Below are 17,409 nucleotides of genomic sequence, written 5' to 3'. Positions count from 1 at the left end.
GTTCAGTTGAACCCCCCACCCAGGAAATCGGAGACTCAGTTCAAGCATGGGCGCTTCTTTCAGAAGGGGATGTGAGACGGAGGAGAGTGACTGGATACCTGTTTTCTTCACCCTGAAATATTAGCCCCACAAGGCAAGGTAGGTTTTTATTTCAGAAAAGAAAAGAAAAGTTACACTAACGGGTTAAAAAAATGAAATTTCAATTAAATAAAGTTATTTATGTCCCAGTTTGACTATGACATCAGAAGATCCCTCACTGATATAACCCTTTAGCTGATATGAACGTACCTTTGGAAGAATAAAGTTTAACATCATCTGTTGCCTGAGAATTCTCTCTGTAAAACTGGGTCTCTAGAAAGGGGCCGCAGTGTTGTACCATATAAAGGAAAGATAAGGAAGCAGCTCTTATTTTTAGGAACTTATTTAAGCATTTTCCAGGATACTCCTGGTGCTAATCATGGCACTTTTGTATATTCATTTTTAGCAGTATAATGATTTGCAAATGCAGAATTCATCAAAGTACCTATATCCATTGCATGCAGCATGCAGCATGAAAGAAGACTCAAAAGGGGGCAAATACACAAAGGAATCCTTATGTTTTCCCTGTAATTTGCCAATTCCCCTCTTTGTTTCCAGCGTAGGACAAGTTTTTTTCATGCTCAATCCCAGGGTGCCAGAGAGCATGACTCTGGCTCTCCTCTCTGATTGTGCCAATGCAGGAGGAGAGATATGTTCAGATTGGGGTTGAGAACTTAATTGCAATGAAACTAGAGTTATAATTAAGCCAGGCAATAATTAAGCATGATTAAGCTGGTTTAAATGGACCATTTAAATATCTGCACCCTAGTCTCAATAGCTCTTTTTATGTGGATCACCTAGTACGTCTCCAGTTCATTCAGTGTAAATTTGGTGCAAAGAATTTCCTTTGATGTGCCCCGTCAGCACCTCCGTGTCCTCGCTCGGTTGGAGGGAGCCGCAGAAGCCAGGATCCTCTTTCCCTGCGGCTGGTTTGGTTCCCCCGAGCTCGCGGGAGGGCTGAGCTGGCGCCGTCCGCGTAGGATGCTCTGGAGACCCGCAGCCATCGGGAGCAGCTCCACTCTCCTGGCCTCGTGCTCCAGGTTCTCCACATTGAACCTGCTAGCGCAGCCTCGGTGGCCCTTCAAAGAGGTCACGTCGCCAGCAGGATAAGATCTCCCAGAAAGGCTAGTGGAGGTACCTGGTCCATGGTGACTTGGCGAGGGCTGCAGGATGCCCTAGTAGAGCCTGGAGGACACCTGGCACTTTGGGGGAGGGATTTCTGACCAGCAAGTGGCAGAGGACGATGCCTGGTGTCTCCAGAGGGGCACTTGCAAGATGTAAGAAAGCTGCATGAGGGAGGCAGGGAATGTCGTGCTCCCAAGTGCTGATTTGTGTTACTGGGAGTTGGGGTTAGGTGGTGCTAGAGAGTAAATAATTCAAACCTCTGCAATTTGGGTGCCCAAAATGCAGGCCATGGGGAATGTGTCCCGAAAACATTTTGTGAAGAGCCATAGGAAGATTTGATTCAACACTGCAGCAGTCACATAAGGTACAACTCACAGGCCATGCCAGACCGGCGGTGTCTGAGGAAAAAAAGATCTTAATTTACTTGATCTTGTTAGAGCTTTCAAAAAACCTAATTCGAAGAATAAGAAACTTTTTTTTTTTTTTTTTTTTGTCACTTGCTTTAACCAGTGTCAAAATCCTGGACTGACTGAGGGATAGTTGTTTAGAATGTGACAGTCCAAATAAAAATGAAAAGTCCAAAACTTGGCTTACACATTCTCTCACCCCACAGATCGCAGCCAGGAGGAGCAGAGAGCACAGCCTTCCCTATAGAAATGACTGCTTTCAAACTGGCAGGTTCCTTACCTGTTCCTCAATCCCCTCTAATAAGATAACCACCAATTAAACAGTTAGTGTTTTCAATTAATTATCATAGTTGGTCTTGAAAATTTTGTATGATCAAGGGATGTGCAGGGGAAGTCACCTTTTTTAGAAACTATTTCGAACCATCCTGTTCTGTTCTGTTCTGTATCAATCCTCAATAAATTTCATCACACTATGATTTGAGTTCTGCCCACAGGTGAATTATGCACAGCATAACACTGTGTGGGTTCACCAAAATTGTTAAAGGGTGGAAAAAATGGAAAATTTTCATTTTTTTCTAGTTCCGTGGTGTAAATTCTCTCTCACGTCATGTAATCACAACAAGGTCTGTTACTCCTGAGTTGAAAGAGAGTAACTGAACTCTAGAAGAAAATAAATTCTGTGTGTGTATTGAACAAAATTCTCTTCTCTCTCTGAGGGTATTGTGGGAGACAGAGTCCAAAGCCTCACTAAAGACGACCAACATCCACTGGTTAAGGACTGTGGATTAAATTTACTAGGGAGACGGCACTCCAGACAAGGACAGAAGTTCTCATCTCGTGCGTAAAATTAATAGTCTCTGTACAAAATGGAGCTTCTTCCAAAGATCTCAAAAGCCTTCTTGGAGTCAGCTGTCCAAGACCAAACAGCAAATGAGTATCCCTGCAAGGACTAACCTGTCTGGCAGTACCTCTATTGCCAGGAGAGGAATGCAGCTGAGGGGAGACTGGAGGAGGAAATTGGGAGGATCTGCCAAGACACATCCTGTATTGGTGGTATTTGGTGGTTCTAGAGAACCACCAAAAGATCAAAAATAAAAAATTTGGCCAAAGAACTGAAACAGAGTACTGACTCCTCTTGAGGTTATTTAATGTTGAAAGAAGACATTTACCAGCAGACTTGGACAAAACCTTAGCTCGGTGTGTTACAAAGGAAAACAGGTTAAGACACAACCCATCTTTGGGAGTGCTCACACTTCTGCCAGTGATAGTGGAAACCTCCCTCTGGGTCACCTTTTTCACCTTCTTTTGGTGGTTCCAAGCAGTCCAATGTCCTGGCCCTCACTGGGAGGCCACGTCCTGAGCAGCCTGGCCCTCCCTGGTGTAATGGCAAAGCTCAGCAGCGCCAGCTTCCTTTCCTACTCCCTGGTTATGTTCACAAATGTCCTGTTGCAGGGGCCTTTCCTGGATGCTGAGTTCTTCCTGTGTTATAGAGGTAGCCTAGGGCAGGAAAAATTATTGCAAGAGCCGAGGTCTCTGTTAGCAGAGCTAGCGTATTCTCTAGCACCTTATGCTAAGGATGAGATCTCTGAGGGAAGATTTCTGTGGGGATAAAAGTAGGGAGTGTGGCATTTGTGTAGAGGCGTTACAGACATTGTCCTAGTCCCAGACAGCATACAGCGAAGGGAACCGTCTTCTAGGCACTTTTAGACATGTCTGACAGATCTATGACAGTTTTTCTTTACTCCCTTGCTGGAGCAGAGGTCCCAGATGTTAGTCCAGTGAGGAGACACTTAGGAAACCCTAAAATTGAGCATAAGGGTGGAGAGAAGAATATATAGGGTTCCCTTTAGGAAGTGCTGTGTTCCTGTTTTTTATCATCTATGTACACTAGTCATACAAATATTGCCCAGTGAGGAACAGGTGAGATGCTGAGAACTCACTCAAGCCAAATGTTTCCCAGATTTCACATTTTGATAGCTATGTTTATATTCATATTTATTAGATATTCATATATTCATATTTATATGAATATCAATATGCATTTATTTTTATAAATATATATATATATACAGATATAAATGTATAATAGATACATAACTATATTTTATATTTATGTTTTATTTTATATTTTTAGTTTGTATTTACTTAGGCATAACAGAGTATTTCTAAACTCAAAAATGCCAAAAACAGGTATGATCTGTGCAGGTTGGAAGTTAAAAAAACATAGCCCAGTCATGGACATATGTAGGGGACAAAGGAGGTAAAGCCCCAAGTAGAAAGGTAAAGTGGAGTCCTCCAGTGCCTGATCACAGTTTTGATATAGAAGGAGCAAGGAAAAAATATGTGTATGGAACTGGAAGAGAAAAGTTTTCATGAGACCTGGGTCATTATCCCCTGGGCTTTGGGTGTGCTGGACTGGAAGAACTAGGCATTTTGTCATTAAGTTGAGGCTAGAATTACTTTTATTTATTTTACTTGCAACTAATTGTTTCCAAAACTTTACCTGACCTTGATGAATGTTTTCTTTTTGAGCTTGCTGAGGAATGTTCTGAAGACAGAGTCATGTGAGGATGGAAAATAGTAGCTATTCTCTAGAATTGCAGTAATTGCATCTTTGCCATTTTAGTCTCTCCACACAAGGTTGAAAATATTTCAGTGGTAGGAAATTCATAGAAGACCTGTAAGGACAAACTGTCTCTCCTGGGTATGGCAGGTACCCCTTACATCACTAAAACACTCATATTTGAAGTCTTTTGTGGTAACACCAGATGGTGACGTGCTTGTGGTGGTGACACTCTTCAGCAATGTCCTACCCCAGAGAACTGCACTTTGAAGCTGTCACAGGAAGCTATGAATCTACTGCCTGCCGGGCCAAATATGTGAAGCGCTGGAAAGTTTTAATATAAAAATTTAGGACTATGAAGCAGAACATCAGAAGACGCCGGGCCCAGTGGTATGTAGTAAAGGCCTGTTCACGTGTGGTCATTTGCCTTCCAGAGATGTTGGCAGGATGGGCTGTGAGCTGGGTGCTGACCTTGACGTGAGGACAGTGGAGTTTCATCCCTTCTGTGCCGTGGAGCAAGCCTGGGCCCTTGCACAAGTGAGTTCTACAACTCAGATGTAAATCCCACATGGAGCTGCACAGGTAGCCAAACTAGGTCATCCCCAAATCTGACAGGGCAACATAGGTGAGTCGGCACGTAACAAGAGACCGGCAAGACCCCAGTTATGGCGCTAGCGCAATGACAGCGCTGGGGTCCCCATGTCTCCCTGAGCTAAGCGGTACCAATCCCACTCGGATCACAGGGGTGTCAAAGTCTTCAGTGGGTAACAGCCTGGGGCTGTGGTTAATGAATATGCTTTTAATCTTCAAAAACGGTTGAAGATTTTTCTAAATCATTAGCTAACTAACCTTTCTGCAGACACTGGACACAATTTCTGGTCTTGGTTTAGCAAAGCAAATCAATAGGTCTGCTGAGAAATGAGAGTGAATCATGTCTGAACATTTCAGTAACATCGAAGCAAAGCAGAAGGTTAGGTGTTTTTTTGTTTTGTTTTGTTTTTCTTGTTTTTGGTTTTTATCTTTTCTGGTGAGGAGCAGACTCTCCACCTGGCTGAGGATGGTGCTGGGGAATGGATTTGAGAGGGGCTGGCTGGAGGCAGAGTTATCAAAGCTGTATCTAGGGCTCAGGGCTTCCCGTCCTCTTTGGAGCCACGACAGCTCGTCTCGCTTCAGTTCAGAGTGACAAGTGGCTCCTCACCGGGTGTGCTGGGGACACTCTGCCATCTGCAGCTCAGCTGGCCATCAGGGCTGCTCTGCTGTGGGGTATTTTGGGCATGTGGGTAGATATCTACCCTCCAACAGTACCTCGTGTTTCCATGCACAGTGGCTCCTACCACTGGGTGCTGAAGGGCAGCCCTGAGCGTGTTTCCGATGGCCGTTGCAGGTGGATGGTGACTAACCCTCAGAAACCAACGCACACCTGCTGAGGGAATTTTAAAATAGCAGCCAATTTCAGGCTTACCTGTGGTGTATATGTTCACTTTCTGAATCTTTACTTCAACTCCTGCCTCACACCTGAAGGATGGTGCCTGTCCATCAGACTTCAGGCTAGATACCAAATGCACTAGTGAGCTGAGCTGCTGCAGTCAGCTTCTGCTGCCATTCATTTTTGTGGCTTTTCTCCTCCTAACACACCAACCTGTTAGGATTTTTTGTAATCAAAGTACCTGGGCTTTTCTGTGAAGACCTTTTGGCTTGAATCATTTGGGATCTCATTCTCAGGACTTAGTGTCCTTGCAAGTAGGTTCAGTATCACTTTCCAGCATCCTGCAAGCATCACAGTCTTCTGAGGTCTTATGCATCTGCTTAGACATTTGTTTCACAGCATCCCACCGTTCTGCTGGGGTGGCACCTCCACACGTGCGATTTAACCAGGTGCATTAGGGAAGATGTTCAAGAGCCTCTTGGGTACCTCATTTTTTTCCAGCTGATTCTGGTTTCATAAACGGCAGCTATTTATTTATTCATTTTTTCACTCTATAATTAAGGGATGATGCCGCCTCTCCTATCATATGATGTGTTAGGGCAGAAGTGTATGGGGATATTCTCTCCTCAGCCACGTGGCAGCAGATTGGCTGTGTAGCTGGGAAGAAGCATGTTCAAAAGGATTGGGAAGGTCATGGAAAGCTTTAAAGTATACAAAAATGGCATAGAAATGATTTTTTTATGGTGATTGTGTTACATTCAGTAATCTATACATTTTTACACGTCTGAAGCCCCCCATCAAAGTCTATGGTAGAGAAAGCTCCACCTATTGCAATGGAAACAGGTTTACTTTCCATTTTTTTAATTAAATACTCCCAATCTATTAAACATTAACTCATCTCCTTTGTGGTGAGAACAGCATGGGCTTTGATAATGTCATAAATGCTGGAACATGGACTTGCTTTCTAGTGGGACAGCAGAAAAACCCCAAAGCAAATCCTGCTGGGGCCCAGGGTACCCCCTGGTCATCATTAGAAGATCAAGCTCCAACCCTACCCGCCTTTAATTACTGCAGACTTTGAGCTCACTCATTCTCCTGGCATAAATGGACTGCGTCTTTATTACTCTAAGGGCTTTATAATATTCATTACTGGAGAAGGCAAAGGGAACAGCAGTGCTGTTTGTGCCAAACCTTAATTGCAGAACGCACCGTGTCCTTTCAAATGAGGTCTCACATTTAATCACGATGCTCTTCTAGTGCAATCATTTGCAAATCCATCTGTTTCTCCATCTGCTGCAGGGGAATGAGAGTGCTGGCTTCCTTGATGATGTTGCAAACATCCCATCTGCGGGGAAGGAGGTTTCTCTTGAACAAAAATGCAGCCAGATACGAAACAGCAATGATCGTCCCCAAGGTGAGGAGCATGGTGAATGTTTTAAAGGGGAACAGCTGAATGTAGGTCCCCTTCACGAAGGAGCAGGCTGGGTACCGGATAACGGGGGGGATTTTTAGGGCAGGCTCCCCTGCTAGCAGCCTTAGGAGGAGCCCAACCAAGAAGCCAGTAGCTGAGCCATAGGTGTTAGTGTTGGGAACGAAGAGGGCACAGCACAGCTGAGGGAAGAGCAGGGCATACACCAGCTCCCCACTGAGGAACCAGAGGTCGTAGACGGAATAGGAGTAAAAGGCCAGGCCAGCAGCACCAGTCCCAAACACCAGCATGGAGGCCCTCAAGATCCATAAGACTTCTCTCTCAGTAGCCTGTAAAACAGGAGATTGCAAAGTTACAGACTCTGGGAACTTCATTAAATAACGTTGGTATTGTAATGGGACACACAGCTTGCCCCAGCTCCTTGGAACGATTTCAGCTGACAACCTCAAGCACCGTCCCCTGCCACCACGACACTACTTCTGGGGGGAAACAACAGCATTTGGGGTTCATCAAAGCTTCCTCTTCTGCTCCATGGGAGCTCAGCAAGCACCCAAGGCACAGGCTTAACCAGAGCCCTGGGAAGAAAGAGGGGCTCCCACCTCTGCTCACACTTGCAGGGACTAGCACTGCTCTGCACGCTCCCGCTCCAGGCTAGTTTCTGCCAAGCTCTGGCTTCATCCAGGTCGTGCTCACCTCCAACAGCTGCTGAGGCTACAACAGCTGCACTTGTTTTGTCCCACTCCAGATCCTGGACTAGTGTTTTGTAGTTCTAAGACTCATAGCTTTATGTCTCTGTCCTGGTACAAGAACTTTGGAATGCTGTAACCAAATACCTCTTTCCTCAGGATTTTTCTGTAGATATTGTGAGCAAACATGGAGCTGGCAGAGAGAAGTGCTGAGTCTGCAGAAGACATTGCAGCAGCAGAGATGGCTCCCAAACCAATAACGGAGACATATGCTGGGCAGAGGTAGTGTAAAACGAACGGCAGTATCATGGCTGATTCTCCTCTATCTGCTGGACTCGGAAGACCATAGCTTGTTTGGTTCCAGTCTTCAAAAGAGAACAGGGAAAGACCACAATAAATCTTTCATTAATGTTTCTGCTGTCTTTGAATGCGTCTTTTCACAGGAATCAGAGAAGGAGTGAGGCGCACTCAGTATTTTAGGCTTTAGATTCACTTTTTGGATTCTGTTGTGATCACTACAGGCTGTGAAGTAAGAGAGTGAAAGAACAGAGGACAGCACGTCCAGGCAGGAAAGACCTACTTGATTATCATCTCTTTATGCAATGATGAAGGCCACAGTAAACTAGACTTAGATGCAAACAGACTCTTTTGATCTCATGAATAGTATGTTTGATGCACGATGAGGCAACTCAAGAAGCCAAAGAAAACAGGGCTGCAAGGTACTTACAGAGGTTGTCTATTCCATCCCTATCCTAAAGCAAGGTCAGAGCTGCCCTGGGGCTTCTGCCATACTTAGAAGTTTTTAAGAACTTCTCTGGTGAGGATTTGATATAATCTCCTAATAGAAGTCATTCCTCTGTCTCAGTCTCACTAGAAAGTATTCTTTAAAACTTACCCCAAAAGGTCTCTTGTTGGGTGCATAAGCTACTGCTATATCCACAGCAGGCATAGGGAAAATCTCATCTAAACTCAGGTTTGGCCACCCTAACCATTAAATCCCAGACAACTGTCCATTCTGCCTTCTTTCTAGAGCTGTATTTTCTTACAGGTAGTTAAATTAATTAGGAACCTCTTTGCTTAGTCTGAGAGCTGCTCTGGTGACTACCTTTCATTAAATATAGGTATGTTTAAGAGGTGGCTGACTTGGGAAAACAGACTGTCTGAGTTCTGGGCTCACCCATCTCTGCAGAGTTTTGCCAGGGGGCAGAATGTGTAACCCACCACCCTGTCTAGGGGCTCTGCTTGCAGACTGATACTCTTCATCTGAGCCTTTTCAGCATGGAAGGACCTGAGAGCCCACAGGTGCTCTTGGATGCTTAGACTGCACAGCTAAAAAACTCTAATGTGCCTGGAGTTCTGCTGGGGGAAGAGCAGAGCCCTGATACGAGCAAGACCAGCTTGCTCTTTGGAGCATCTATATCAGGGGCACTAAAGAGATGCCTGTCCTAAAGAACTTTTTGATTTCTTCAAGTGTTTATTTTTCTCCTGAACTTTATTAGCAATCGGTATTTCACTACTGATGCAGAAGTTAATACGAGAATAACGTTTTGTGCAGAAAATAATTTTACAGTATTTTATAAATCTTTCTGAAGCATGGGTACCGTATTAGGCACAGCTTAGGACAGATTCTGCTTTCATCTTTTATTATCAGAAGGTCCATGAAAGCCATTTCACCATAATGGAAACAAATTCATTACTAACAGAAAAATTATTTGGTTTTACCTGTTGATGCTGCAGCTGCCCCAATGAGCACAGGAGGGATGGCCATAAGGAAGCAGCCCAGTCCAGAGAGATAGGAAATGAGCCTGGCCTGTCCCAGCGAGGCAGAGGAGAGGACTCTTTGGAAGTAGGTTTGCCATGGGATGCTCCCAAGCACCTGAAACATTCAGATGTCAGCAGTGTTCCCTGTCTGACTCCTGGCTGCTGTGGGTCTTAATTGCTAATCTAGTGAGAGAAAGCATCCTGTGGCACCTCTTGTTTATACTGGTAGTTCCAAAGTTGAGTTGCGCAGTGGAACTAATGGCAGCAAGAATGCAGTACTGCTTTTAAAATATTTTTTAATAGAGAGAATTATACATATTTATGTTAGAAGTACTGAGCTGCAAGACCAACTTCCCAAAAGACTGGAAATAGCTTATTTAGTGTCTGCTGTGGAACTAGCTGTCTGGATGATCTTACTGAAGAAGTGCCCTTCCTTTGCATGGGTGCTGGGTTTAAGGAGGCGACTGCAGGTCGTAGTATCCCTACCTCTTCTGTCCAAACCAAAGCTGAGACCTGAATATCCCCAACCCACTCAATGTGCTGCACAGTGGCTGAGAAAAAGTGTTTAAACCTCATCTTGACTTTGCCAGCTGTGCAAGTTGTCAGCCCCTGCCTGGAAGAACCCACAAGTTTTCCAGGCAGAGATATCCTCGATTCCTTTTCTCAGCCACCTGTCCAAGAAACATTTCCTACCAGATAGAAGAAGTCATCCAACCATCTTCCAAGATACTGCTTTTCTATTTTCCCAATCCAAGCGGCTTGGTAGGATTTATGCGTTGCTGTGTAGTAAATATTTCCTGTTGCCGAGTTCATCAGGGCAAAGGGGATACAGACCCACTAGGATAGAAATGGAAATAGTCAACTAGTTCACTAGGATCCTTGCTCTTGGGGGAACCACTCAGGTATAGAAACAAAGATATATGCATGTAGAAGACAATGTTATAGAATTAAAATTATGTAAATTATGTAATTAATCTCAGACTTCTTTTATCGCCCCCTTGCTTAATCTAAATCATAGAATCATAGAATCATAGAATCATAGAATGCTTAGGGTTGGAAGGGACCTCTAGAGATCATCTAGTCCAACCCCCCTGCGCATGCAGGATCACCTAGAGCACATGGCACAGGGTGGCATCCAGGTGGGTTTTGAAGATCTCCAGAGAAGGAGACTCCACAACCTCTCTGGGCAGCCTGTTCCAGTGCTCTGTCACCCTCACTGTTAAAAAATTTTTCCTTAAGTTCATGCGGAACTTTTGGTACTTCAGTTTGTGGCCATTACCCTTAGTTCTGTTGGTGGCCACCAGTGAAAAGAGGACAACACCATCCTCCTTACTCCCTCCCTTGAGGTACTTAAATCTTCACATTTCTGATCGATAGCATCATCCAAAAGTTGAGTCTTAAAATCAGGTCAATTGATGCCTTCAATAATCATATCTCTTTCCAGGCATGATCATTGTGGACAGATGCTGCAGACCTTGTAGGCAGCTGCATTCACCCAGCAGAGATAATAGCTTGTGTAAGTCATATACAACATCTGGAAGACCTCTCTGAAGGTCTTCTCCTGAAGGAGGTCTGTGGGGCAGTGGCTAGTATTGATGGAGTTGCTTTTAGTCTCCCCCTTGCTGAAAAGAAGAACAGGATTTTGGCCCTTATCTTAGCTAGGAAATTGATAACGAAGAAATACACAGGACTTGCCAGGCTGAGGGTAATGAAAACCAGCTGGATGACATCCGTGTAGGCAACAGAGTAGAGGCCTCCCATTAGAGTGTAGACTATGACAGTGAATGCTGAGATGATGATAGCTAGGGAGCTTCCAATATCCAAGATGACCCTTATTGTTGCTCCTGCAGACAAGGAAAGCAGCCCCCTGCTTATCAATATTCTACTCAAGGTAATGGAATAGCCCTCCTTCTGTTTTCTCACAGTTCTCCTCTTTCCACCAATATCTCCTTAGCTGCTTTGGTTCACTCCAGAGTCTCATGTTGTTTCCTTCCCTTGCTCTGGCAAGCACCTGCTCACCTGAACTCCCAGCACAGCTGCGTCTTGCAGCACTGCCTTCCCAGTCCTTCCCTTGGGTCTGCCCAGCACTCTGCTTCCCTACCCCCTGTCCATACAAACCATTCTTCTGTGTGTGATCTCTTGACAGCAGCACCAAGTCCTGCAGAGCCAGATCGCCTCTGCAGCTCTGCCAAGTATCAGCACATCTTGCTGGCTGAGAAGCTCATGGTCTAGCAGAGAGCAGGCAGAGCTAAGACTCATGCTCTTGCCTGCTTCTGCTACCACCTTTCTGCATAGCCCTTGACTGGTCGCTTTAGCTCTTTGCATCTGCTCTGCCACAGTAAGATCAAGATAAAAAATCATATTGCCATAATTCTCTAGTATAATGAGTATATACAACAGGCAAAGTTGAGCCATTCCAACCAATTTTGTTCTAAACCCAAAGAGAATGTTTTTCATAAATTGTGTTCCTCTTAAAAAAGAAGCATGCAACACAACTTTTCACACCTAAGTCTAACACAGCTCCTAGATCTGTATTATACTGTGCTTATTGTACCACATCATCTTCAAAAATATAACAGTGAGGTAAATATTTACCTAGGGAAGCCAGGATAGCTGCAAACCAGAACACTTCTCCTAGCAGTGGTGGAATGAAAAGTAAGCTTCCCATCATGTTCCCATATATTTCTTGGAGCGGGTCCATCACTGTCATGTAATTCCTCATTCTCATTGGATTTACAAAGAAGAAACCACCTATTAGAAATGATAATATTTAGACAGAACTTTGGATGTGTTATCTCCAAGGAAAATGTCAGGATTCAATGGCATTTAGGTGTATATCAGACTCATGCAGCTGGCCAGATGCAGGGAGCTTGATTTCCTTGCCTAAAGGTGAGGTTCTAGGTTGTCAGGGACACCTGCTTGTGACTGGCAATTATGGCCCAAAACTTTTGGGAGACCTGCATCTTTTTGTATTGGCTACCGGAGGTGAAACAGAATCCACTAGGGCATCCCAAGTGGCACAAGATACCTGGACGTTGGCAATGGAACTGTGCTTCTAAATATCTGCTTAAGCCTAAGCTGAACCTCAGATACATTATCTGTATCCAGTACAGCTCCACTGACTGTAACAGGGACTTGGAAATGCAACTCTTAAGAAAATTGCACGTAGACTCCCCTTCATTTACAATAATCTATCAACCTATGTTCTAGGAGACAATATTTTCTGAAATGCTTCCCTAGGCAAAAACAATGGGCAAATAGAGATGAATTAGAGACCCATATTTGGTGAAAAAGAACTGAATATTTTGCCCTTGACCTCCTGACACCATACATTCCTTTCCCATTTACATTTTCAGTTTGGTGGCTTCATTGTCTCTTCCCAGAATTATATTGTTTTAATCTGCACACTCGGCTGAGTCCCACCCATCTTCATCTAAATATTAGACCTCAGTCACACAGTAGCCTCATTAAAACCAAGGAATGTGTATTGTGTCTAAGCCTAAAGCCAACAGGACTGCTTGTCTGGGCACTACTGACCTGAGTAAAGATTGCAGGATCAGACCTGCTCTCCCCAATTTCATTAGTTAGAATTACTCACATAGGAAACGCTGGCAGTATATTTCTAAGCCTGATTCATATTCACGCCAGTTGGACTCTTTTCTCTGACTTGAGAATAAAGGTTATTGCAATTTAAAAAATTCTTGTGCAAGGTCTGCACAGGTATCCTTACTTTAATCATCACTTCTCCTTGGAGAATTACAGCAAATACTAGTGTGGTCTGGAAGCAACTTTGGTCTTTATGGTCCCACTTTGCACAGAAGGGAGAGAAGGAAGACAGCTCAACCTCAGCATGAGTCCAAAAATCCTTGGAATCAGAAGCAAGTATATGATCCTGCAAGTCTAGCTGGCATAGAAAGGTGTGGATCTCTGTTTCAACTCAACAGCAAATGCCTGTTAGGTGGCACTTAGCGGGATCCATCACAAACTAATCTTGTGATAAGGCTAGTCAGATTGTAGACTTATAAATTGTTCCAGGCAGTCAAAACTCTGCACCTGTTTCAAGCCAACCTGGTTTCAAATATTTCAGCTTAGAGGATAGGATTGTAAACGCCTATTCTGAATCTACCAGAGACTGCAAAAAAAGAGGCGTTTTTTTGAGACTTTTACGATGCCCTGATTACTATGTTAATTATTTACCAATAAGAAGGGACAAGGCAAATCCCACCGGTGCCTGGACCCACAGCAGTCCTTTTGAAGGCAAGTAGACAATTTCAGCTGTGCCGTTGATATATGCTCCTCCAACCCAGGTGGCTGTGAACAGAAAAGATGGAGAGGTAAGAGTTATGGCACATATTCTCAACTAATCTCATAGCAGAACTTGTAAACCTTTAGCTCATGCAAATATGTAAGCACATGCCTGTTTCCTTTCAAAAATCTTCTCTCGTAGTGAGATGTACCATTGAGTGGGGATAACAATAGTAGAATCCCACCCTAAAGAAATTTAAGATTAGGTTCCAGAATGGATGTCTATGTGCGCATGGAAAAGCTCATTAGTGCTTAGGCATTTAGAAGCAATTCGAAAATGCCCTTTCTTTGATTCATTTGTCTCAGTGGAAGATGCTTGCTACAGCAGGCAGAATGGCCCTTGTTTTTCTGCTGGGACTGACGGATCGTCACCCTGAGTCTCCGTTGTACAGGCTAAGACAACAGACCTTGGGGAAGAAAAAATGCAAGCAGGCACTGCACTCAGAATAGCAAACTTAAGGATGGGCCAAAATATATATATACATATATATATATGGGCCAAACCAAATATATTAGGTAGACAAATATCACCCTTTGCCAAAAAACAAGCAGGGAACCAAATTCTAGCTGATGTCATGCAGCTGGGGAGGAAGAGGACAGAGAAGTGCAGCTGGCAGCAAGGAAGCCTCTCTCCTTATCGCTCCCACCAGCCGAGAGCCCAGGGGAACACATTGTGGGGAGCAAATTGTTCCACCTGGGACTGGGTTATTCCATGAGTAGGGCCCTTCTGCTACAGCAGATAACAGAAACTGGTCTAAGATGAAGACCACACTCCTCCTTAATGAAAAGTGCCACATTCTTCAGGCCACAGTCTTTAATTTAAAAGAATCCACATAAACATCTTGTTCTGCACAGTGAAAAGAGTTCTGGAAGAATCCATCCCCAAATGATTCACAAAAGTATGTCCCTTTAAAGCCATGCTCAGCTTAAATCTCTCTGGACATTAAAGGAAGGCAACTTCTTTGGAAAGGGAAAAAAAAAAAGCCCCCCAACTCCACATCGTACATATATTTTAAGAAGAATTAAATAATTCCTTTTAGAAAACTTACCAGTAGCAGTAAACAAGCCAATGAAAACATTTATATTCCTCCCGCCAACTATGGCCATTTCAGTGGAGTTTCTATTCTTCTGATCTTTTTTGCTTTTCCAAGAAGCCCAAACTCCAGTAGCTAAAGTTAGTATGTAAAACACACTCAGAGATATCACACCTGGTATATTGAGAGCCATCTTCCGTTGTTTAATTTAGATCATGGAGATAAACAATGGATTTATGACTATATGCCTTGGCAGAGTTTACAATTAGAGAAAAATAGAAAAATTAAAAAATAAAATAAAATAAAATAAATCCACTAGCGATTTATTTACTGTACTGTGGGAGAAAGAGTCTGAGAACTGGATGCAGATGCTACTGGTCACCCTTCAGTTTCTACCCTTCTTAGGGAAATATCCAGTCTGATTTCATGGTCAGCAGAGAACAAGTGGGAAGGAATAAGCACTGATAAGAATAAATGAACACTGATGAGAGGGGTAATGCTAGCTTGGCTTAGAGGAGGGTAAATGTTATATTTGGTCTGGTAGGGAATGGTATGTAAATAATCTGTACCCATTTCTCTAGGTTCTGTTTACAAGGTTAACCCAAAAGATATTGCTAAGAATTTGTCTGTTTAAGTTTGACTGAACTAAATCTACCATAATAATCAAACTAAAGTCTGGAAATGGTGAAAGATTTACCAACGATCAACTGACGGAGCTATATCCTAGTATTCAAAGCAAGCACATAATTGCTTGCTTTCTGAAAACAGACAGGACTGTGAGGTGGATACCTAAAATATATAATACATAAAATATATTTAGAATATATAAAAACGGAATACAGACTTTACTACTTTCAGAAGCTCCCTTTAAAGGGACAAAACTCTGAGGAAAAACCCACATATGCATTAGGGAATAAGTTGTAGGCATTTATTATAGAGTTGCCATACAGCTCTCTGCTTAGTTGTCCTGTGAATCTTTTGAATCTGGTTTGGTGTGATTCTAAATAACTGATTCTATGTTAAAACAAAACAAACCCTCTAAGAAAGCTGGCCTGGCTTTCCTAGGTCCCTGTATTTATCAGTGGAGCAGATAGAGCCTTTCACTATGGGAACCAGCTGGTCGCCTTCCTGCACTGCATCCTGCAAAGAGCCAGGGCCGAGAGCAGCGGGACAGAGCCGGGAGCAGCGGCAGCACCAGGGACCAGAGCTCCAGCTCCAGCGGCACTCGCTGCTTCGGGAGGGAGACCAGCCCAAAGTGCAGGTAAACAGAGGGAAGGGGTTTCCTCAAACCTGCCAGAGCAGATCTGACTTTAAATCCTACGTTCAGAACAAAGTGCATAAAGAATTCGAAGGGAAAATGAGGTTTTGGTAAGTTCTGTGGTGATGTGGCACTACTGCTGTATCAAGAGTGTTTAAGAAAGATGAAATGAAAATATATGAAAAATCCTGACACCCAGGATATTCCCTCCTTTAGGAAAAAATCCTACTTTGTATTTAGAAACAAATATTGTTTTGACTAATAAGAGTTTTTAGCTTTCACTTAATTATTCATGTACAAATGCGGGAAAGAGACACAGTGCATTTTAAAGGCACATTTTCTGGGTGGCACTTAGAAATAGACGCTTCCACTTTGACTTCAGCTACAACAGTCATAAAAGCTGGACCTGGAGTGGCAATGAAGGCTCTGATTTCTCTAGAGTGTCTCCTCTTCTCAAAACAGGATATCTCAAAACCTTAAAGCACCATTTATGCACATAAGGATTGGCTAAGTGTTTTTCTGGGCACAACAGTTTTCAGACAGGAAATAAATGGATGAAGGCCCAGCCCGTTGAAGATGGGTCCCACGCTGTTCAGCAGCCAGGTACACGAGGAGACACTCAGTGCTACGTCCACCTGGTCCGGCCAGTGTCTGCAGGCAGAGTCCTGCAGGACTCAACCAATATTGACTCAAACACATTCAAAGCAAAATTTGAGTTTGTTTTTCCAACATCTGCAGTGAAAGTCTGCATCAACTCTACTTTCTATCATCTCTTGAAGAAAAAAGGAAAGGAGTGACAGGGTTAAAAATCTCCAGGGAGACTTTCTTTAAAGATCAGGCTATAGGGCAGATCTCTGAGAGAACGAACTATAAGTGAAAACTTTACACAGTGGGATGTAGGAGACTCAGAGAAAAAGTATGGATATGGTAATTCTCATGAACCTTTTTTTTTTTTTTGGCTGAGATATAGTGCTTGAAAGAAGGATCTTACAAGCACGAGTTTATATTATAAAGAATGATTTCCTCACTGAATCTGTTATGATGCTCTCTCGCCACTAGGTGACTCTCGGCCAATGTAGCTATTTTACGGGGAAAAAAAAAATCTCATCAATAGGAAGATGTCAGAGAGGTTTCATCTCCCAGTTCACGCAGAGGTCTGCAGCTTAAGAGTGACATCTCACAGCTTATGGATCATCGCTGCAAGCTCCCTGCATAGCTGATGGGAACAAATACACAATTTTAGGATGAGATTCACTCATCTATCTTAGGTCATCCTGGGAGGTAAGACAGGGAGAGGACAGGTCTTTTAAAAGCAGTGCCAATGTAGCCAGAAAATA

The 17,409-nt window shown here is 43.5% G+C and overlaps 1 protein-coding gene across 1 annotated transcript; it reads right to left on the bottom strand.

The window, feature by feature from the left end:
* Nucleotides 1-6,835: 6,835 nt before the first annotated feature.
* Nucleotides 6,836-15,007, bottom strand: LOC104571731 (high affinity choline transporter 1). Its single transcript, XM_010218858.2, has 8 exons — nucleotides 14,830-15,007; nucleotides 13,673-13,786; nucleotides 12,071-12,226; nucleotides 11,171-11,319; nucleotides 10,169-10,312; nucleotides 9,437-9,590; nucleotides 7,862-8,079; nucleotides 6,836-7,357 (listed from the first exon to the last, which is right to left on the bottom strand). The coding sequence occupies exons 1-8, from the start codon at nucleotides 15,005-15,007 to the stop codon at nucleotides 6,836-6,838; spliced, it is 1,635 nt and encodes a 544-aa protein (XP_010217160.2).
* Nucleotides 15,008-17,409: the final 2,402 nt, after the last annotated feature.

Source organism: Tinamus guttatus, unplaced genomic scaffold (assembly GCF_059628265.1).
Source record: "Tinamus guttatus ecotype Peru unplaced genomic scaffold, ASM5962826v1 Tinamus_guttatus_pri_ptg000150l, whole genome shotgun sequence".
Classification (NCBI taxonomy): domain Eukaryota; kingdom Metazoa; phylum Chordata; class Aves; order Tinamiformes; family Tinamidae; genus Tinamus; species Tinamus guttatus.
The sequence above is the reverse complement of the archived record's forward strand: the minus strand, read 5'-3'. Positions and strand labels throughout refer to the sequence as shown.

What these genes read in the sequence shown, in the direction of transcription:
- LOC104571731 (XM_010218858.2), bottom strand. Translation starts at nt 15,007, where the DNA reads ATGGCTCTCAATATACCAGGTGTGATATCTCTGAGTGTGTTTTACATA. An exon ending in TGCCTTGTCCCTTCTTATTG is followed by an intron (nt 12,227 to 13,672) that starts GTAAATAATTAA and finishes CATTTCTAATAG; the next exon opens with GTGGTTTCTTCTTTGTAAAT. An exon ending in AGCTATCCTGGCTTCCCTAG is followed by an intron (nt 11,320 to 12,070) that starts GTAAATATTTAC and finishes CCTTGTCTGCAG; the next exon opens with GAGCAACAATAAGGGTCATC.